The 22854-nt window shown below is 41.8% G+C and overlaps 1 protein-coding gene across 3 annotated transcripts in view; it reads right to left on the bottom strand.

Annotated features, from left to right (window-relative positions):
- The window catches only part of xylb (xylulokinase homolog (H. influenzae)), a 318901-nt gene that overhangs the window by 240835 nt on the left and 55212 nt on the right, over window positions 1-22854 (bottom strand). For all 3 annotated transcript variants that reach the window (XM_073054967.1, XM_073054966.1, XM_073054968.1), the window contains exon 3: window positions 951-1020. In XM_073054967.1, coding sequence (XP_072911068.1) covers window positions 951-1020 — 70 coding nt within the window. The remainder of the gene's footprint in view (window positions 1-950; window positions 1021-22854) is intronic.

Below are 22854 nucleotides of genomic sequence, written 5' to 3'. Positions count from 1 at the left end.
CACATTTCAGCTAGTTTTTGGAAAAAACGGGCGTCGAGTTCTCTGTGCCAAAGATGAAAACGACCATCTTGATTGTTATCAGCGAAAGGTGCAAAAGCCAGCATCTGTGATGGTATGGGGGTGCATCAGTGCCCACGGCATGGGTGAGTTGCATGTATGTGAAGGTACCATTGACCCTGAGGCGTATATTAAGATCTTAGAGAGACATATGTTGCCATCAAGGCGACGTCTCTTCCCGGGACGTCCATGCTTATTTCAGCAGGACAATGCCAGACCACATTCTGCACAGGCTACAACAGCGTGGCTTTGTAGACACAGAGTGCGTGTGCTTGACTAGCCTGCTGCCAGTCCAGATCTATCTCCTATTGAAAATGTATGGCACATCATGAAGAGGAGAATCAGACAACGGAGACCATGGACTGTTGAGCAGCTGAAGTCTTATATCAAGCAAGAATGGACAAAATTTCCAATTGCAAATCTACTACAATTAGTATCCTCAGTTCCAAAATGATTAATAAGTGTTATTAAAAGGAAAGGTGATGTAACACAATGGTAAACATGCCTCTGTCCCAGAGCCAGACTCATTACCCGACACCAGATCCAGAATGGCCCCTCCACTTGTTGGGCTATCCACATGATGATTTAAGAAACCCTTCTGATGCACCTAACAAATTCTGCCCCATCTAAACTTCTTGCACCAAGGAAGTCTCAATCTATATTAGGGAAATTGAAATCATGCATTACAATAACCCTGTTCAATTTCTAAGTATCATTGTACAACTACAACACAGCAAGGATCTGCCAAAGGAAACAGATCACTTTAGGCAAACTTCTACTTAAAGTACTGACAAGAAGCTAATATCCAAATTGCTTTTATACACAAACGTATCCAACATCAACACAGCTACAGTATATTGTTCAAGTGCAAGTGACTAATGCCTAATCCATACCTTTACCCACAGCAGGACAGGTGTTGTAACAGTTAGCTTGTCACTCTGTACATGGACACCATTCTGGGTCCTAGAAATAAAGAAAAGAAAGTCAGAGACATAGACTCATACAGAACAGAAACAGACAGTTCATCCATGCCAACTGAGATACCCATTACCAAATCCCAGTACCCTGCATTTGACTCATTTCTCTCTATTCGTTTCCAATCCATGTATGTGCCCAAATATTTTTTTTTAAAGTGCTGCAACGTTACCTTCCTGTACCACCTTCTTTGGCATCTTGCTCCATACACCATCCACTCTGTATGTCCCTCAAATCTCCTTTAAATATTTCCCCTCTCACCTTATGTCCTCTAGCTTTAGACTCTTCTAGTTTTACATTCATCTACCCTTGGAAAAAGACTATCTATCCTACCTATACCTTTCATAATTTTATAAAATTCCATAAGCTCTGCCCCAAGTTGAATAAAGCCTCAACTCCAGGTAACACCATGGTGAATCTCATCAGCATTCTTTCCTGTGTTACTACATGCTTTCTATAGTGTGATGACCAGAAATGCAAATAAAATATTCCAACTGTGTCCTAACTAAAGTCATGTATGCTGCATCCCTGATACTAAAAACCCCTGCCTATGAAGGCAAGCAAGTTCATTAGCAATGCCTTCATCGTTACCCTATCCACCTGATTCCTGTGTACATCAACATTTCTAAGGTCCCTGCCATTTGCTGTACATGTGCAATCAGTATTAGACAACCAAAGTGCATCATTTTATACTCCCTGGGTTAAATTCCATCAAACACAATTCTGTTAACTTTCCAGCTGATTCTTAGACAACTAACCTATCTATCTACAACTCCACCAGTCTTCACCATCAGCAAACATACGTATCAGACCACAGATATTCTCAGTAATTTACATACACTCAGTGGCTAGTTTATTAGGTACACCTGTATTCCTGCTCATTAATGCAAATTTCTAATCAAGCAATCATGCAGCAACTCAATGCATAAAAGCATGTAGATATGGTCAAGAGGTTCAATTGTTGTTCAGACCAAACATCAGAATAGGGAAGAAATGGGATACAAGTGACTTTGACCGTGGAGTGATTCTTGGTGCCAGACAGGGTGGTTTGAGTGCCTCAGAAACCGCTGATCTCCTGGGATTTTCACACAGTAGTCTCTAGAGTTTACAGAAAAATTTAAACAAAAGACATCCAGTAAGTGGCAGTTCCACGAGTGAAAGCACTTCTTAATGAGAGAGGTCAGAGGAGTATAGCCAGACTGGTTCAAGCTGACAGGAGGTGACTAACTCAAATAAGCATGCATTACAATAGTGGTGTGCAGAAGAGCACCTCTGAACATACAACATATAATACCTTGAAGTGCATGGGCTACAGCAGAACACCATACTGGGTTCAACTCCTGTATCTAGTAAAGCGGCCACTGAGCACATGAAAAACAGCAACTTTCCTAGACCGATATCCACTCTCAATGGAATATCACTGATGAATTTCTGAAGGGACAGGGTGAACAGCCAGAAGTCTTGGTACACGTTGGTACCAATGACATAGATAGAAAAAGGGAGGAGGTCCTGAAGAGAGAATTCAGGGAGTTGGGTAGGAAGCAGAAAAGCAGGACCTTCAGGGTAGCAATCTTAGGATTGTTGCCTGTGCTGCATGCTAACGAGTGCAAGAATAGCCTGATCGGGCATATTAATTCATGGCTGAGAGAGTGGTGTAGGGGGCAGGGCTTCAGGTTCCTGGATCATTGGGGCTTCTTCTGGGGGAGGTACGATGTGCACAAAAAGGAAGGGTTATACCTGAACACAAAGGGGTCCAATATCCTAGCAGGCAGGTTTAATAGAGCAGTTAGGGAGGGTTTAAACTAATCTGCCAGGGGGATGGGAACCAAAGTGATAGGGCTGAGGAAGGGGAAAACAGAAATAAATCAAAGATAGCATGCAACAGAGATGATAGAAAGGGCAGGCAGGAGATAAGGCATAAATCACAGCCAGTGGGATGAGTTACAGGGCAATAGAGGCGCAGTGCAGTTAAAACAGAAAGCAAGAAATACTGGACTGAAAGTGTTATATTTGAATGCACGTAGCATAAGAAATAAAATGGCCAATCTTGAAATTCAGCTACAGATTGGCAAGTATGACGTTGTGGCCATCTCTGAAACTTGGCTAAAGGATGGCTGCCATTGGGAGCTGAACGTCCAAGGATATACGGTGTTATCGGAAAGATAGGTTAGTGGGCAGAAGGGGTGGTGTGGCCCTGTGTGTAAGAAATAATATTAAATCATTAGAAAGGGATGACATAAGATCAGAAGGTATAGAGTCTCTATGAGCTGAGTTAAGAAATGACAAGGATAAAAGGACCCTAATGGCAGTTGTATACAGGCCTCCAAACAGCAGCCAGGATGTGGATTACAAATTACAGCAGGAGATAGAAAAGGCACGTCAGAAGAGCAATGTCATGGTAATCATTAAGAACTTTAATATGAAAGTGGATTGGAAAAACCAGGCCAGTACTAGACCTCAAGAGAGAGAATTTGTAGAATGTCTAAGGGATGGCCTTTTTAGAACAACTGGTTGTTGAGCCCACTAGGGGATCGGCTGTGCTAGATTGGATGTTGTTCAATGATCCAGAGATGATAAGAGAGCTTATGGTTAAAGAACCCTTAGGGAACAGTGATCACAATATGATCGAGTTCACTTTGAAATTTGAGAAGGAGAAACTAAATTTCAATGTGTCAGTATTTCAGTGGAATGAAGGAAATTACAATGGCATGAGAGGGGAACTAGCCAAGGTTGACCGGATAGGGACACTAGCAGGCAGGACAGTAGAGCAGCAATGGCTGGAGTTTCTGTAAAAAACGAGGGAAGTGCAAGACAGATATATTCCAAATAAGAAGCAATTTTCAAATGTAAGATGGAAATTATCGTGGCTGACAAGTGAAGTCAGAGTCAAAGTAAAAGCAAAAGAGAGGACATACAAGGAAGCCAAAGCTAGTAGGAAGATAGAGGATTGGGAAGCTTTTAAAAACTTGCAGAAGGAAACTAAGAAGGTCATTAGGAAGGAAAAGATAAATTATGAAAGGAAGCTGGTGACTAATATCAAAGAAGATACTAAAAAAAAATTTAAGTATATAAAGGGTAAAAGAGAGTAAAGGGTAAATATACGACCAATAGAAAATGATACTTTAGATATTATAATGATAGATAGATAGATAGATACTTTATTCATCCCCATGGGGAAATTCAACTTTTTTCCAATGTCCCATACACTTGTTGTAGCAAAACTAATTACATACAATACTTAACTCAGTAAAAAATATGATATGCATCTAAATCACTATCTCAAAAAGCATTAATAATAGCTTTTAAAAAGAGAGACACAGAGATGGCAGAGGAACTAAATAAATGAGTACTTTGCATCAGTCTTCACAGTGGAAGACATCTGCAGTATACTGGACGTTCAAGAGTGTTGGGGAAGTGAAATATGTGCAGTGAAAATTACAATTGAGAAGGTGCTCAGGAAGGTTAATGGTCTGAGGATGGATAAATCTCCTGGACCTGTTGGAATGCACCCTCAGGTACTGAAGGAAGTAGGAGAGATTGTGGAGACATTAACAATGATCTCTCAAGAATCAACAGATTCTGACATTGTATTGGATGACTGGAGAATTGCAAGTGTTACTCCGTTAATTAAGAAGAGTGGGAGGCAGCAGAAAGGAAACTATAGACATGTTAGCCTGACATCAGTGGTTGGGAAGCTGTTGGAATTGATTGTTTGGGATGAGACTACAGAGAACCTGGAGGCACATGACAAGATAGGCCAAAGCCAGCAAGGTTTCCTGAAAGGAAAATCCTGCCTGACTAACCTACTGCAATTTTTTGAGGAAATTACAAGCAGGGTCATCAAAGGAGATGCAGTAGATGTGGTGTACTTGGATTTTCAGAAGGCCTTTGACAAGGTGCCACACATGAGGCTGCTTAGCAAGATAAGAGCACATGGAATTACAGGGGAGTTACTAGCATGGGTGGAGCATTGGTTGATCGGCAGAAAGCAGAGAACGGGAATAAAGGGATCCTATTCTGGCTGGCTGCCAGTTACCAGTGGAGTTCCACAGGGGTCGGTGTTGGGACTGTTGCTTTTTACAATGTATGTCATTGGGTTGGACTATGGGATTAATGGATTTGTGGCTAAATTTGCTAATGATACAAAGATAGGTGGAAGAGTAGGTAGTGTTGAAGAAACAGAGAGCCTGTAGAGAGACTTAGATAGTTTAGGGGAATGGGCAAAGAAGTGGCAAATGAAATTCAATGTTGGAAAATATATGGTCATGCACTTTGGTGGAAGAAATAAACGGGCAGACTATTATTTAGATGGGGAGAGAATTCAAAATGCAGAGATGCAAAGGGACTTGGGAGTCCTCATGCAGGATACCCTAAAGGTTAACCTCCAGGTTGAGTCGGTGGTGAAGGCAGCAAATGTAATGTTGGCATTCATTTCAAGAGGTATAGAATATTAGAGCAGGGATGTGATGTTGAGGCTCTATAAGGCACTCATGAGACCACACTTGGAGTATTGTGTGCAGTTTTAGAAAGGAACATAGAAACATAGAAAACCTACAGCACAATACAAGCCCTTCGGCCCACAAAGATTGTGCCGAACATGTCCCTACCTTGGAAATTACTAGGGTTACCCATAGCCCTCTATTTTTCTAAGCTTGATGTACCTATCTCTTAAAGATCGTATCGTATCCGCCTCCACCACCATTGCCGGCAGCCCATTCCACGCACTCACCACTCTCTGAGTAAAAAACTTACCCCTGACATCTCCTTTGTACCTACTCCCAAGCACTTTAAACCTGTGCCCTCTTGTGGCAGCCATTTCAGCCCTGGGAAAAAGCCTCTGACTGTCATGAAACCCTACACTTCTTTTATGTCTTTTACATTTGTTTATCATCTTCGATGTGATTCAGGAACTGCTGGAGCCTGTGATTTCTAATTTGGAGATTGTTTGTGTGTTCCAGGGCTCTGCAATCTCTGAGGAGAGTCCAGGAGGGAAAGGCAGCGTGCATTATCCTTTTGGTGAAGAGGCTGTGAGCCAAAGTCAACTCCACTTCACCAATTAAATCTTACATTGCTCGCACCTTTATTCACTGATTAAAGCGACGAGGGAGATTGAAACATCGAAATGAATGCAGAAGGTGAGCACTGGTTGCATGCCTTTTGTTCGCTGGTGGGATCGCTTTGCTATGGAGATGGGAGGCTGCCTTTAGATCACTGGGGGATTGCTCTGCTACAGAGAGTGAAAGGACAGCCCCTGTGCCTGGAGGACATTACCCAGGTTTTCTGCATCTTGGATATGGATTTGGAGTATAGACCTCTTTTTTCCAGACTTAGACTATTTTATGTTTTTTTATCACTAATTTTTATTGCAACGCCAACAAATTACATTCAATACAACCAGATGCTGATTACATTTCGACTGTTTAACCCAGCCACCCCCCAACCCTCATCACCATCCTCCCCTCCACCTCTCATCCTCTTCCTCATCCCCACCCTCCTCTCCCCCTATCCCTCTCCCCTCCACCAACCAACCGAATAGTAGTGCATACACAGACGGAGCATTCCTATTTTAACAGAAGATCTTTTAAGTTAGATGTCAAATTTGTCCACATTAAGGTTGTGTTTGCTTGTGCGTCATTTATTCTTGCTGATGATAGTTCCAGGTAAGAAATGTCGAAAAATCTCCAAAGCCAGTGAGTACTTGAAATATCATGAGGAGGTTTCCAACGCTGGACTACAATCTGCTTAGCTGCGGTCAGGCCTGCGTGTTTTTTCCGTAAGGGAAAGGTGGGAGTCATCATTTAGAAGATGGACAGTGGGGTCCATTGGTAATTGTACCCCCGTTAGTTCTGTAAGAGCACTGATAACCTTCCCCCACAAACCAAAACCCCTGGACATTCCCATACAACATCTATAAAAGTGCCAACGGTTCCGTGGGGGCAAAATGAGCAATATGGGTCATTTTGATGTCTTATTCTTGGTGGTAAATATGATCTATGACAAAATTTCAAGTGTATATACCGATGATTTGGGTTTTTCGAGGCACTGGTAGCATTATCCCAAATCACATCCCAGTCTAAGTCTCGTCCCAATTCAGATGAGTCCCTATCGCAGGCTTTCATTCCTAGTGTGGACATATATTTCTGGGAGTTTAATATATCATAGCTATATGACACTATCTGTCCTGGAGCACTCTGTATCCAACTTAAAATGGGATGGTCGAATATAGTTGGGGCATATAGGCTAATGAATGCAACTTTTTTTACCCTGAATGGATGTACAGCAAAAAGCTAGACGTCCTTCATTGTCGGCGCCAGTCCTTTCAATTGATACATTAATACTACATCTCATTAATACCATAACTCCTTTCGTATGAGTACCATCAGCTAATGCCACAACGGGTTTATAAAAGCGGTTTTGAACCCTGGGAATGTCATTAGGTTTAAGATGTGTTTCCTGTAACAGCGCGATATCCATTTTCTTTCTGCATAAGAAATCTAAAGCCTTTGAACGATTGTAGGGAGAGTTTAATCCTCTAACATTAAATGATACAATAGATAGATAGATAGATAGATAGATAGATAGATAGATAGATAGATAGATAGATAGATAGATAGATAGATAGATAGATAGATACTTTATTCATCCCCATGGGGAAATTCAACTTTTTTCCAATGTCCCATACACTTGTTGTAGCAAAACTAATTACATACAATACTTAACTCAGTAAAAAATATGATATGCATCTAAATCACTATCTCAAAAAGCATTAATAATAGCTTTTAAAAAGTTCTTAAGTCCTGGCGGTAGAATTGTAAAGCCTAATGGCATTGGGGAGTATTGACCTCTTCATCCTGTCTGAGGAGCATTGCATCGATAGTAACCTGTCGCTGAAACTGCTTCTCTGTCTCTGGATGGTGCTATGTAGAGGATGTTCAGAGTTATCCATAATTGACCGTAGCCTACTCAGCGCCCTTCGCTCAGCTACCGATGTTAAACTCTCCAGTACTTTGCCCACGACAGAGCCCGCCTTCCTTACCAGCTTATTAAGACGTGAGGCGTCCCTCTTCTTAATGCTTCCTCCCCAACACGCCACCACAAAGAAGAGGGCGCTCTCCACAACTGACCTATAGAACATCTTCAGCATCTCACTACAGACATTGAATGACGCCAACCTTCTAAGGAAGTACAGTCGACTCTGTGCCTTCCTGCACAAGGCATCTGTGTTGGCAGTCCAGTCTAGCTTCTCGTCTAACTGTACTCCCAGATACTTGTAGGTCTTAACCTGCTCCACACATTCTCCATTAATGATCACTGGCTCCATATGAGGCCTAGATCTCCTAAAGTCCACCACCATCTCCTTGGTCTTGGTGATATTGAGACGCAGGTAGTTTGAGTTGCACCATATCACAAAGTCCTGTATCAGTTTCCTATACTCCTCCTCCTGTCCATTCCTGACACACCCCACTATGGCCGTGTCATCAGCGAACTTCTGCACATGGCAGGACTCCGAGTTATATTGGAAGTCTGATGTGTACAGGGTGAACAGGACCGGAGAGAGTACAGTTCCCTGCGGCGCTCCTGTGCTGCTGACCACCGTGTCAGACCTACAGTCTCCCAACCGCACATACTGAGGTCTATCTGTCAAGTAGTCCACTATCCAATCCACCATGTGAGAGTCTACACCCATCTCCGTTAGTTTGTGCCTTAAGATCTTGGGCTGGATGGTGTTAAAGGCACTAGAGAAGTCAAGGAATGTAATCCTCACAGCACAACTGACCCCATCTAGGTGAGAGAGTGATTTGTGCAGCAAATACGTGATAGCATCCTCCACTCCCACCTTCTCCTTATACGCAAACTGAAGAGGATCCTGGGCGTGCCTGGTTTGTGGCCTCAGATTCTGTATTATCAGCCGCTCCATGGTCTTCATCACGTGCGACGTCAAGGCAACAGGTCTGAAGTCGTTCAACTCCTTTGGTTGTGGTTTCTTCGGTACCGGGACAATACAGGATGTTTTCCACTGTCTGGGTACTCTTCTCTGCTCCAGGCTCATGTTGAAGATGCGCTGCAGTGGTTCTCCCAGCTCAGTCGCACAGGCCCTCAGTAATCGTGGGGAAACTCCATCCGGTCCATACAGATCTTCCTCAGTTTTTCTAATTTAGTAAGATTTTCTAATTTATCTGTATTGCTCATTTCCCCCTGGATCTGTTGTTGTAAGTTGGTAGTGAGTTACCTGAGTTACCCCCTTCCCTACCCCCTTCCCACCCAACTTCCCATCACCCCTCCCATTCAACCCTTTACTTTGTCACATCTGAGTGTCACTTAGCAATGTCAGACACTAAACATTAACCGCCCCCCTCTAGCACCCACACATTAGAAAGGCAAAGCAGTTCTCATAGACAATCATATCAAAGAGACAAGATAAAAGTCCTGGTCAAACCCGTTAACCTATATAATTAAAACCATTCCAATCTCAAATATAACATAACACATAATCAAGACCCCAACAGACCTCTTGCAGGAGACTTTTGCTTTAATAGACCGTCGCTTAGTAATGACGCCAGTGACGTCTTATTTCGCGCCCATGAACATAAACAAGTCTACTGGAGACATAACCCGAAATGAACATGTACAACTAAAGTTATTCAGAACACACTGCTGTTTTCAGCTTCGTTCTTGATTAAGTATGTCATTTGGGTGTATTGAATATCACCTTAGAAAACAAAAGATAAAAAGTATATTCTAGGTGGACTTATATCACCTTACTATGTTATCCTTGTATTAACAAGTTAACTGAGCCATTACCTTAAAACTCTGACCTGCAATACTCAGAAACAAACTAGCCCCTTAGTTAACTAAATACAAAAGTGCATCGAATGACTTTCCAATAAAAGAATAACCAGAAAACTTCACACCTAGGACGTTAACTTGCCCGTGCCTGTTAGATTGCGCATACAGACTGGTCCGAGCTCTTAATGCAGTTCCATCTCCTCTTGAGGGGCGTGTGGACTTTGCCCAGGGTCTTCTTCCATATCTCCCAGCACCGATGATTTCAGGGCTTCTTTCGCTTCCTCTGCCGGGTTAAACAACATCTTCATGCCCTTGATATTCACACTCAAAATCGCCGGGTATATGAGGAACGAGTCAATCCCCTTCTGTCGAAGCTTAGCGCGGATTTCCTTGTATCCCTGCCATTCCTGCATCGTGCCGGGGCTGTAGTCGGCGAAGAACTGCAGCTGAGTGTCATCAGGGAGAGTAGATTTGGCTTTCCTTGCGCCCTCCAGGATAGCCTGCCGGTCAGTGTACCATAGAAGCCGAAAGACCATGGTCCGCGGTCTTGTGGTGTTGTTGGAAAAGATCCTTTGTGCTCTATCGATCTCCAATGGAGTGCTGTGGGAATGCTTGAGCACTGGAATCAAATTAGGCAGCATTTTCTGGAGGTAGCCTCTTGGATCATTGCCATCAGCACCTGTCGGTAAGTTGACCAGCCGCACATTGTTTCTTCTGGATCTATCCTCAAGTCGTTTAGCTTCTTCCGTATCTTAGTCACCTCCGCGAAACAGAAGTTAGTAACTTTCTCATTCTGAATGTTGTTGATTTTGTTGAAAACCGTGCTAAATTTTTTAGCATGAATGTCCACTTGTTCCTTTGACGACCGGAAAATGTTGTCATTCTCTGCCATATGATAGATAGATAGATAGATAGATAGATAGATAGATAGATACTTTATTCATCCCCATGGGGAAATTCAACTTTTTTTTCCAATGTCCCATACACTTGTTGTAGCAAAACTAATTACATACAATACTTAACTCAGTAAAAAATATGATATGCATCTAAATCACTATCTCAAAAAGCATTAATAATAACTTTTAAAAAGTTCTTAAGTCCTGGCGGTTAAATTGTAAAGCCTAATGGCATTGGGGAGTATTGACCTCTTCATCCTGTCTGAGAAGCATTGCATCGATAGTAACCTGTCGCTGAAACTGCTTCTCTGTTTCTGGATGGTGCTATGTAGAGGATGTTCAGAGTTTTCCATAATTGACCGTAGCCTACTCAGCGCCCTTCGCTCAGCTACCGATGTTAAACTCTCCAGTACTTTGCCCACGACAGAGCCCGCCTTCCTTACCAGCTTATTAAGACGTGAGGCGTCCCTCTTCTTAATGCTTCCTCCCCAACACGCCAGACGTGAGGCGTCCCTCTTCTTAATGCTTCCTCCCCAACACGCCACCACGAAGAAGAGGGCGCTCTCCACAACTGACCTATAGAACATCTTCAGCATCTCACTACAGACATTGAATGACGCCAACCTTCTAAGGAAGTACAGTCGACTCTGTGCCTTCCTGCACAAGGCATCTGTGTTGGCAGTCCAGTCTAGCTTCTCGTCTAACTGTACTCCCAGATACTTGTAGGTCTTAACCTGCTCCACACATTCTCCATTAATGATCACTGGCTCCATATGAGGCCTAGATCTCCTAAAGTCCACCACCATCTCCTTGGTCTTGGTGATATTGAGACGCAGGTAGTTTGAGTTGCACCATATCACAAAGTCCTGTATCAGTTTCCTATACTCCTCCTCCTGTCCATTCCTGACACACCCCACTATGGCCGTGTCATCAGCGAACTTCTGCACATGGCAGGACTCCGAGTTATATTGGAAGTCCGATGTGTACAGGGTGAACAGGACCGGAGAGAGCACGGTCCCCTGCGGCGCTCCTGTGCTGCTGACCACCGTGTCAGACCTACAGTCTCCCAACCGCACATACTGAGGTCTATCTGTCAAGTAGTCCACTATCCAATCCACCATGCTTCTGTATGGGGTCAAGAGCCTTTTCCATCGACTCCTTTAGCAAGTGGGCTACCGTTTCTTGCAGCAATTCCATCTCTGTTGCCATTGTTTGCTAAATTAGTATAGCTATTTCCTTGGATGAATCACTAGCTTGGTGTTGTCTGCTGGTATCTTGTTTCTTGGTTGAATTCGAATCTTTTTTTTGAGGTCATGTCTTTAGTCAGATCTTTCTTAAACTCAACCTTGTATTAAGACCATCTATGAGCCCTAAAGAACGTGAAAAAGGAGGGTTATATGTCAGCGCTCAGTGCTGTGCTGCCATCTTGCCTCGTTCCTCACCGGAAGTCCCAAGTATTTTATATTCTGTATTTTTCGCATGATCTTTCACATTTTTTGTGTAAGGGAGAAGGGGATTTGGGGGTTGATGTGCCTGTGTTCATTTTTTTGTGCAGGGAGGGGTATTTGGGGCTGCAATTCTTTTCTTTCTTGGTTTTGTGGCTATTTGGAGAAGATGAATATCAGAGTTGTATACTTTGAACCTTCCTGAACCATTGCCTCTTGAAGATGTCCTCAATTGAGGGGAGGGTTGTGCCCCTGATGGAGCTGGCCAAGTATACAACCCTCTGCAGCCTCTTTCAATCCTACATATTGGAGCCCCATACCAAGCCATGACGCAGCCCGTCAGAATGCTCTCTACCATACATCTGCAGAAATTTGCTCGACTCTTTGGTGACATATCAAATCTTTCCAAACTCTTAATGAAGTATAGCCACTGACATGTTTATTTTTCATAATTGTATCGATGGTGTTGGGCCCAGGATAGACCCTCTGAGATGTTAACACCAAGGAAGCTGTTCACCCTTTTCACTGCTGACCCCTTAATGAGGACTAATGTGTGTTTTCCCTTCCTGAGGTCCACATTCAATATCTTGTCTTTCTGACACTGAGTTCAAAGATTTTGTGACGCACCACTCAACCAGCCAATTTATCCTGTATGCCTACTTATTATCATCTGAGGTTCTGCCAACAATAGTAGTGTCACTGGTGAATTTATAGATGGTCTTAGATAGATAATTTACAAGTAGTGGACAGAGGGTGTCTTATTGACTAGGACATCCAAACGTTGCTAGATCATATTACTTTCAGGAGAATGTTCTCTGTTAAATAAAGCCAACATTGTATTCCAACAATAAGGGACAAGGTCACTAACTTAGAATAAGACAGAAAATTTTCCAGCTGTCCCTTCTAATTGGAACTGTCGGCTATCCAGACTGAGGAATTTCCAGAACTAGTTTCTAGATAATTCTCTTCAAGGACATTTACTTGGCCAGTGAAAACTTGAGATTTGGGAAAGATACAATACAGGCCAATATCCACGCTTACTCTTGTGGCTTGAAAGGAAAACCAAAGGTTAGCCAAGATTGCCATTAGCTTCCAGATGCCAATCAGCAGACTGCTAGATCCGACATATATCATCAGATGCAGGCTACAGCATTCCTAAGGCTTGGAGGTTGAGAGTGAAGGTGAACTGATCCCTGTGGCCGCTTGGGTAATATTTTGTGACCCATGGGGTGCAATATTGGGACAACTGAGTACTGGAAGACAGGCAAGGAAGAGTAATTATTGAGTGTGAGCAGTGTGCAGAATAAGCTATGAATATGTTGTAATAAGCAACAGTCTGACTATTAACGCATTATAGTAACTGGAATTGTACCTAACAATAGCGTTAAAGGCTGTTTTTCTGTGAATGATGAGATTACATGGGAGAAAACTTCAAAACAGTTAAATTCAAAATATTGCATTATGTTCACTGGACATGGACGCAAGCAGAACACTGAAAAAACATTATGGATCAAAATATGATATGACTGGTGCAAACTCCCCTGAAAATAGACACATGACTGTTTAATCCTGCATAAATCTAATTTTCAACTCTGTGAGCCTATTTTGCCAGCCCAACATTTATCAAACCTGATTATATTCAGCAAGTCATGTAATATCTGTTGAGACAGCACAGACTGCAACTCTACAGCTCAAATAATAACCAATTTGTAAATAACTTATGCAAGAAAATTTTTCCAAGCTTCTATTATCTTTTCAGATACTACTGTATTCACCATGCATTTAGAAAACTTCCCATCAAACTCCAAATCACAGTTGCAAGGTGTCTTCTATTTTACAAGTGTCAAATACCAATTTTTCTAATTACCTTTGCCTCAAGAACAATCATTCAACCATATAGCACTGATATGTTTAGTTAATGAGGCAGAGCTGACAGTTATCTGCCTATAATAATAAAATAAGATAATAGAGAAATTTAGCTTTTAAATTGCTGATATATAGCTCATGGGCTGTAACTTCAAAACATCACTGAATACTTCCATTTCTGTCATGCACTGGTGATTTTATTCCATCATGTAATATTGTAGCTTTATCTGGGGGATATCATTTATAGCACTGATATACTGTTATGCTGGCAGTCAGAGTTCCGGCCAGTGGATCCAGGAACACAGGTTCAAATGCCACCACAGGAGCTGAGGAACATAATAGTAATACTTAAATAAATCTGGTATTTCATCTAACATGGGTTGAGGGGAGGGAAGGGGCTTTTTGCTCTTGTTGTTTTGTTGCTTGTTGTGTTCTGTGTTGTTCTGCTGAGCATTGTGGGCATGGTATGTTGGCAAGGGAATATGAGGCGAATCTTGCGGGGGGGCTCCAGCACACACCCAGTAGTGTTGCATTTCACTATGTTTCAATGCGCATGTGCTGAATAAATATACTTGTATCTTGAATCTGAGACATAGAACATCACAGAATCATACAAGGAAAACAACCCCTTCAGCCCCAACCATCAAGCCCCATTTACACTAACCCCATTTTTCTACCACATTCTCCTAGATTCACACAGACCAATTAACTTGCACATCTGTTGAACGTGCACCCAAGGGAAATCTACATAGTCACAGGGAGAATGCAAATGTTCCACACTGGAGACCAGGATTACATCGGGTCACTGGAACTGTAGAGAAGTGGCTCATGATGCTGCCCCAAAGTCAAGGTCACTTCAGCTATACGAGGTCCAACAGGTCTTGTGCCTGCGCCAGTTCATTCCACTCAATCTTCTACAACATAGTTATTTATAGAGCATGAGCTCCAAGGCCGAATAAGAATTATGAGTGTGTGGAAGTTGTGAGAAGACAAGGAATAATATAAAGTTCAAGCAAGGATAGTTTACAGATATCATGCAGTCAATCAAGCCCAGGGATTCCCAACTAGTGGTCCACAGACCCCTTACTTAATAAGATTGGTCCATGGCATAAAAAAAGGTTGGGAACCCCTGATCTAGGCAAAGAAAAGACTTTGAAGGACATAGCACAGCAGGGGTCTGGAGTCATTTGGCATATCTGTTGCATACTGTAAGCAGCACGAACGACAACAGAGCAGTATGATTAAGTGTTTTTACCGAGTCATGTTAGTAACGGTACACAGTGGGCAACTTATATTTGGGAACTATGAACTGAGCCCACTGAGGCAAAGAAAATGCGCACTCAAAAGCCCACGTGAAAGAGAATGCTCCACATGTAGACAGTGTAATCGATTCACTGTGCGATCATTCAGCCCCATGTGCACTACCTCTCAGCGGCAAGCTGTGGAGCACGATTTGTTCTAGGACAATGTGCTTTTCAGACAGGAGGCTCTCCTGTGTCCTCCCATCTTGGACTCCAACAATCAACGCTTGGATAAGCATTGCTTCTTCGAACTTGCTCGGGGGAAATATCTTTGTACTCATATTCCTGCACTTCTGGGGCCAGTCCTGTGATAAAATCATGGACATTTTTGTCAGGGGTCTGTCACAGCCTTGAGAAACTGAAGAATACTGTAAGGACGTTGTCCTGCATCCCCTAAACATTGTCCAAAGCCTCTAACACATCTGTCGGTTCACATTCATTCTGCAGGTCCAGAGCACCTTAGTACTTCTGCCCGAGTTCCCCAAGTATATGAAAAGCAGACGAGTTTCATTGCTTCCTCCAGCTTTGGGGCTGGTGTTAAAATTGGTGTGAGTTCAATGAAGTCCAGGAAGGATTTCTTCCATTGAAGCCAGGTTCCAGTCATCAGCTTTGCCATACCTGCAGCCCAAAATGGATTGGGTGCTTGGAGTAGAGAGGCTATTTTTGTTTTGGTCCTTGATGCCAAAATATTCCATATTTGTGTGGAGCAAGAAAGCCAATGGAGTAATATGATTAAACATTTTTACTGAGTCATGTTAGCAAAGGTACACATTGGGCAACTCATAGTGTGGGAGCTATGGATTAGACCCACCAAAATGAAAACATGCAAACTCAAAAGCCCACACCCAAAAGAGAGTATCACCCACCCCCGCCACGCGTAGGAGGCTCAGTCAATTCACTGTGCAATCAATCGTATGCATGTGCACTTGCCGCATTCTTGCAATCCATCCAATATGGTATATTACCAGGACAAGATTAAGATGCAAATGAAGGATTCTAGGTTGACAGTTACCACTGGTCAGTTACTTTACTAATTCTTAAGTATTATTAGCCTTTAACATGTAGATACTATTGGCTATTAATACCTGTATTATCGTACAGTGATTGGTAATTGATTATGCAAACAAGGATTAGTCAATATCTGTATACAACTACTCAATGTCAGTATAAAAACGGCATTTCTTTGTTCAAACTTTAGAAGTCTGGTGATAGGGACCATAAACACAAGAGATTCTGCAGGCTGAAAATCCACAGTAACACATGCAAAATGCTAGGTCAGGCAGCATCTATGGAAAGGAATAAATCATTGATATTTTGGGCCAAGAACCTCCATCAGGACTGGATAGATATTACTCTTACGTGCCACCTTGTTAATTGAGCAATTCCTTCTGACCTTCATACCTACCATCTCACATTCTGTTACAATTACTTTTTGCTTCAGTGAAATAATCCATCAGATCTTTCAATCTAATTTACTGTTTTCAATAACAGTGGATTCCAGTTTATTGGGCCACTGGTTAATCAGGGCAGCCGCTTTTATGGAACAAGTCTTAAAGAACAAAAAACTAATCAAGAAAATAATCAGCATTGCCTTCATTTATTTGGGACACTATGCCACTTAATTAGACAATAGACAATAGGTGCAGAAGTAGACCATTCGGCCCTTCGAGCCTGCACCGCCATTTTGAGATCATGGCTGATCAACTACTATCAATACCCGGTTCCTGCCTTGTCCCCATATCCCTTGATTCCCCTATCCATAAGATACCTATCTATAGCTCCTTCTTGATTGTTGCTGAAAAGTTCCTAACTAACATCAGACATATGCACTGGTGTGGCCATTAAACACTGCATAGTGCTTAGAGCAAACAGCTTTTAGATTGCATCAGTTGCATGTGTTTGTGTCAAAAAGCAATGATTTTGGTCAGTGATAGTTAGCAAGAAATAAGCAGTAAGACAATTCAGATCTGTTTTGCTCACTGCTGTTTCAAGCATTCAGGCTGAGAGATGCCAGAAAGAGCTGGGAGTGAAAATTAAACTATTTCACTAGGTCAACAAGTCTAGGAACTATGAAAAATTTGAAGGTATTGACAATCATCTTGTATGTTACAAGGAAAATGAAGATCTGGAGGATACAATTGTCAATAGCATTGTATTAAGGCAGTCCATTAACTGCACTAGGTGCCTGCACTGATTTTGTTCATTTATAGTCAATCAAAAGAACACAGCTGTTTTATAGTTCTGTAGTAGTACTGATAGTGTCTGAATTCGTTCTGTATTTTATTTAAATACATAATTAGTTACTCAGTTAAACAGTAGCTTGTTTTTTGTTTAAATACTGTTTAACTATTTCTACGAAACTTTGGCTAATTGGGGCAGCTGCTTAAATAGGCCAAACTGTACTGGTCCTGGTGTATCCCAATTAACCAGAAGACACTGTATTGTACTTTATTCACATCTTCTTATTGGATTTATTGTACTTTTTCTGCCCCCAGTTCTCCAAGCATAACATCACCATTTAAATCACCGTTCTGACCTTCAGCTTTAAACACAATTGCTTTAGCACATTCCTTGCCATTAGCATCATTTTTTGTCTTAAATGACCATCAGATGTTGCTTCTCAATCTAATTCCATTGTCTCACACAGAGGTCACAAGAGATCTCAGATGCTGGAGACAGACAATCTGCTGAGGAACTGAGCTTTGCTTGGGGAGGGGGGTTGATGAATGGTCCTCCAAGAAACCATCCTAATAGGAGCTTTGATCCAAAGCGTTGATAATTCCTTCTCCACCTCCCCCCACCCCCACAGATCATGACAATAAGATATAGGAGTAGCAGAATTAGGCCATTTGATCTATTGAGTCTGCTCCACCATTTCATCATAGCTGATTCATTTCTCCTCTCAGCCCCAAGCTCCTGCCTCCCCTCCATATCCCTCATGCCCTGAATAATCAAGAATTTATCAACCTCTACCTTAAATATACATAAAGACTTGGCCTCCACAGCTGCCTGTGGCAAAGAATTCCACAGATTCACCACTCTCTGGCTGAAGAAATTCCTCCTCATCTCTCTTCTAACAGGATGCCACCATTCTAAGGCTGAGTCCTCTGGTCTTAAGCTCTCCCACAAGAGAAAACATTCTCTCCACATCCACTTTACCAAGGACTTTCACCATTCGATAGGTTTCAATGAGGTCACCCCTCATTCTTCTGAATTCAACTGAATACAGGCCTAGTACCATCACTCTTCATATGACAAGCTGTCATCCTGGAATCATTTTCATAAACCTCCTTTGAACCCTCTCCAGTGTCAAAACATTCTTTCTAAGATAAAGGGCCCTAACCAGCTCACAGTTCTCCAAGTGAGGCTTCACCAGTGCTTTATAAAGTCTCAACATTACATCCTTGCTTCTATATTCTAGTCCTCTTGGAATAAATGCTAACATCACATTTGCCTTCCTCACCATAGACTCAACCTGCAAATCAACCTTTAGGGAATTCTGCACAAGAACTCCCAAGACCCTTTGCACCTTAGTATTTTGTATGTTCTATCCCTTTACAAAATAGATTGCCCTTTTATTTCTTCGACCAAAGTGCATGACCCTACACTTCCCGACACCATATTCCATCCACCCCTTCTTTGCCCATTCTCCTAATCTGTCTAAGTCCTTCTGTAGCCTCTCTACTTCCTCAAAACTACCTTCCCCTCCACCTGTCTTCGTATCAAAGCCATCAATTCCGTCATCCAAGTCATTGACATATAATGTAAAAAGAAGCAGTCCCAACACAGACCCCTTTAGAACATCACTAGTCACTGGCAGCCAACCTTTATTCACACTCTTTGCCTCCTGCCAATCAGCTACTGCTTTATCCATGCTAGTACCTTCCATGTAACACCATGAGCTCTTAACTTGTTAAGCAGCCTCATGTGTGGCACCTTGTCAAGGCCATTCTAAAAATCCAAGAATGCAACATCAACCAATTCTCCTTTGTCTATCCTGCTTGTTATTTCTTCAAAGAATTCCAACAGATTTGTCAGGCAAGATTTTGCTGACAACCATGACGACTACGGCTTCTTTTATCATGTGTCTCTAAGTATCCCAAACCACATCCTTAACAATCAACTCCAACATCTTCCCAACCACTGAAGTCTACTAACTGGCCTATAACTTCCTTTCTTCAACCTCGCTCCCTTCTTTAAGAGTGGAGTATATCTGCAATTTTCTAGTCTTCCAGAATCTAGTGATTCTTGAAAGATCATTACACATGCCTCTACAATCTTTTTCACCTCCTCCACCTCTTTCAGAACCATGGGATGTACATCATCTGATCCAATCAACTTACCTACCATCAGATCTTTCTTCCAGGTTTCCAAGAACCTTCTTACTAGTAATAGCAACTTCACACACTTCTGGCACCTGACACTATGGAACTTCCACCATACTGCTAGAGTCTTCCACAGTGAAGACTGATGCAAAATATTTATTCAGTTCGTTTGCCATTTCCTTGTCCCCCATTACCTCTCCAGCACTGTTTTCCAGTGGTCCAATATCCACTCTTGCCTCTCTTTTACACTTGATGTATCTGAAGGAACTTTTGGTATCCTCATTAATATTATTGGTTAAATTACATATGTATTCCATCTTTTCCTTCTTAATGATTTTGTTTTGTTGCCTCCTGTTAGTACTTGAAAGCTTCCCAATCCTCTGACATTTCACTAATATTTGCTCTCTTTGGCTTTGACTTTGCTTGTTAGCCATGGTCGTGTCATCTTGCCTTTAGAATATATATATATCTTGCGCCTTCCGAATTGGTGTTGCCAATTTGTGCTGCCCTCCAGTGTCATTCAGTGGAAGAACAAGCTGGACCAGGACAAATTACCATCAGTTCTATAGTCATGCCATTCACAAACTAGGGGAATATTTTTTTCTTTCTTTATGACTGTATGCTTTTCTGAAATTGTAACCAGATGTGCTATATGTGCTATGTGCTGTGGGTAATGTGTTTAGCACCTTGGCCTTGGGAAGAACACAGTTTTGTTTGGCTATATTCATGTGTGGCTAAAGTATAATTAAACTTGGCTGAACTTGAAAAGGGCACATCATACTAAATTTATACGGATTACAGATTTTAGGAGCATCTTAAATTATTAGCGCTTGAGTCAAAGAGACAGTACAGAAATAGACACCAGCTCAAGTAAGCAGTGGCCATCAGCAAGTGTTTCCATTAATCCTACATTACTCACATTTGTCATTGGATGAAAAAAAAATTCCTAATCTGAGGGATTTGATTGTTGAAGACATAGACATCAACGGTGGAGAAAACAAAACACTTGCAGTGCCAGTTGCAATCACACAGACGAAGAATGTGAGAAAATAGAGAGATCTGAATAATATCAGATACCAAGTACAGTACATTGACGATGGATAAACAGTACCATGCAAATTTGGAGACAGGCAGCAGAATCCTGGAAGATCACAAACATATGGAGAATGGAACTCAAGTAGCTGCCAAGCAAAACACTGTAAACAGAAGCACAGCATTGACAAAGCCATGGAGAACAACTACTGCAGGAGATGAGCTAATCCTGTGAGAATAGCTCTGAGGATGAGCACAAGCTATGGTAAAGGTGCAGGGTACAGAAGCCCATTAAATACAACACTAAACCAACTATTTCAGCCTCAGGCAGTTTCCAAAGAGAAGGATGGAGCTAAGGGAAGATGGAAAAATGCTAAATTGGGAAGAACAAAGTTGTATATCCATTTCACACACTGTCATTGCTTCAAGCTATTATTAGATTAAGATTTAGCTTCAAGTAAAAATTGACCAATTTTCTTAATGAATATCTCCCAACTTAATCCTGGTAGATCTGCTAAAATATGTGTAAGACTTAAGCAGCAGGGACTTCCGGTAAGATGGCAATTGTTTAGCTGCTCCGAACTTTTGTTCCGTTACTGTCGCTACCTTTGCACTAAATGTCTCCATTTTTTAAACCTTAGTTAGGAATTATTTCGGTATCTCTTACTTGCCTGTGAATATATCTAACTTACAATGTCTAGCAAGAGTTCTAAATCTGGGAGAAAAGAAGCTATGACCCCGTCAGACGAGACTCTGGTTGCGCTGGGAAAGCTCCGAGACGAAATCTTAAAGGAATTTAAAACTGCTTTCAAACAGTTAGAAGACAAACTGGATCGGATCAACGATAAAGTGGACAAACATGCTGAACACTTATCTCGCATCGATTCGACTTCTGAAGATTTAGAAAGTCATGTTCGATACTTGGAGACTCTCTGTTCCAGCTTAGAGGAAAAATCTAATAAACTTCTTTCCAAAATGGTGGATCACGAAAATCGCAGCAGACGCTGTAACATCAGAATTCTGGGATTACCAGAGGTGACTGAAAAGGGACCAACCGTGAAGTTTTTCGCCGAGTTTCTCTGTGAGTTATTTGGGAAAGATTTGCTTCCAAAGCCGCCCGAGCTCGAACGGGCACACAGAGTTTACGATCCCCCCGGAATTCTGGGCTCCCGCCCGCGACCAGTAATCTTGTGTTTCCATCAATACCAGGTAAAACACAGTCTGATTGTGGAGGCACGTCGCAGAGGCTCTTTTTCTTTCCAGGATACAACCATTCGCTTTGTGGAAGATTTTGCACCCCAGACCTTAAAGATGCGCGCTGAGTTTAAAGGCGTAATGAAAGTGCTTTTTGATCGTGGTTTCAAACCTTCCCTTCGTAACCCTGATGATCTACGAATCAAGCTTAATACCGGGGAATTCAAGTGGTTCAAATCAGCAAAGAAAGCTGAAGCGTTTGTGGCAAGCCTTCCGGCTATCCAGTCATCTTCGGAATCTGATCGGACCTCCTAAAATGGTGGATAAGTACTCCTTGTAGTAAAATTACTTTCTCTGGACTCGGAATTCACTTGAATCACTCAGACATTATTCATTGAAACTTTAAGGGCTGTTGACAATCTCTCCCGGGATTTGGTGTGTGTGTAACCTATTTTTATTCTTGTATAACTTTACCTACAGAGTTCTACAACTAATTCTAACTTGTTTTGGAGGTTCGAAGTCTTTAGTGAAGGCCTCCCTGTTTGTCGGTTCACAGTTCAACTGCTGATTTATTTTTCCTTTGCTTTAAATATTTATTTATTTTATCTTTTTCTTTTCTTCACCCCTTTTCTCTAATCTCTGAATTTTTTTCTCCCTTCTCTGTAAATGGTTGATAAATACTCGTCTTTAATTTATAATTTTCCCCTTCCTCTTCTTTTTTCTTTTTCCTTCTTACCTTTTTTTCCCCTTTCTCTTACTTTATTCTTCTATAATTTTTCGTGGGTAGGTTAGTTTTGGTTTTCTTCCGATTTTCTCTGTATTAAGTTGTATATTTCTGCAGAAGCTGTTCTAATCTGTAGTTATGTTTTCTAGTGCATAAACTAGTTATTATTTGCTATAGTATTTATACGGAACTGTTGTTAATGACACAGATCTGGAAGTTGTATTTGGGTTAATTTTTTTGGTAGAGCTAGCT

The sequence above is a fragment of the Hemitrygon akajei genome, chromosome 8 (genome assembly GCF_048418815.1).
Source record: "Hemitrygon akajei chromosome 8, sHemAka1.3, whole genome shotgun sequence".
Classification (NCBI taxonomy): domain Eukaryota; kingdom Metazoa; phylum Chordata; class Chondrichthyes; order Myliobatiformes; family Dasyatidae; genus Hemitrygon; species Hemitrygon akajei.
This window is presented reverse-complemented; position numbering and strand designations above follow the sequence as displayed.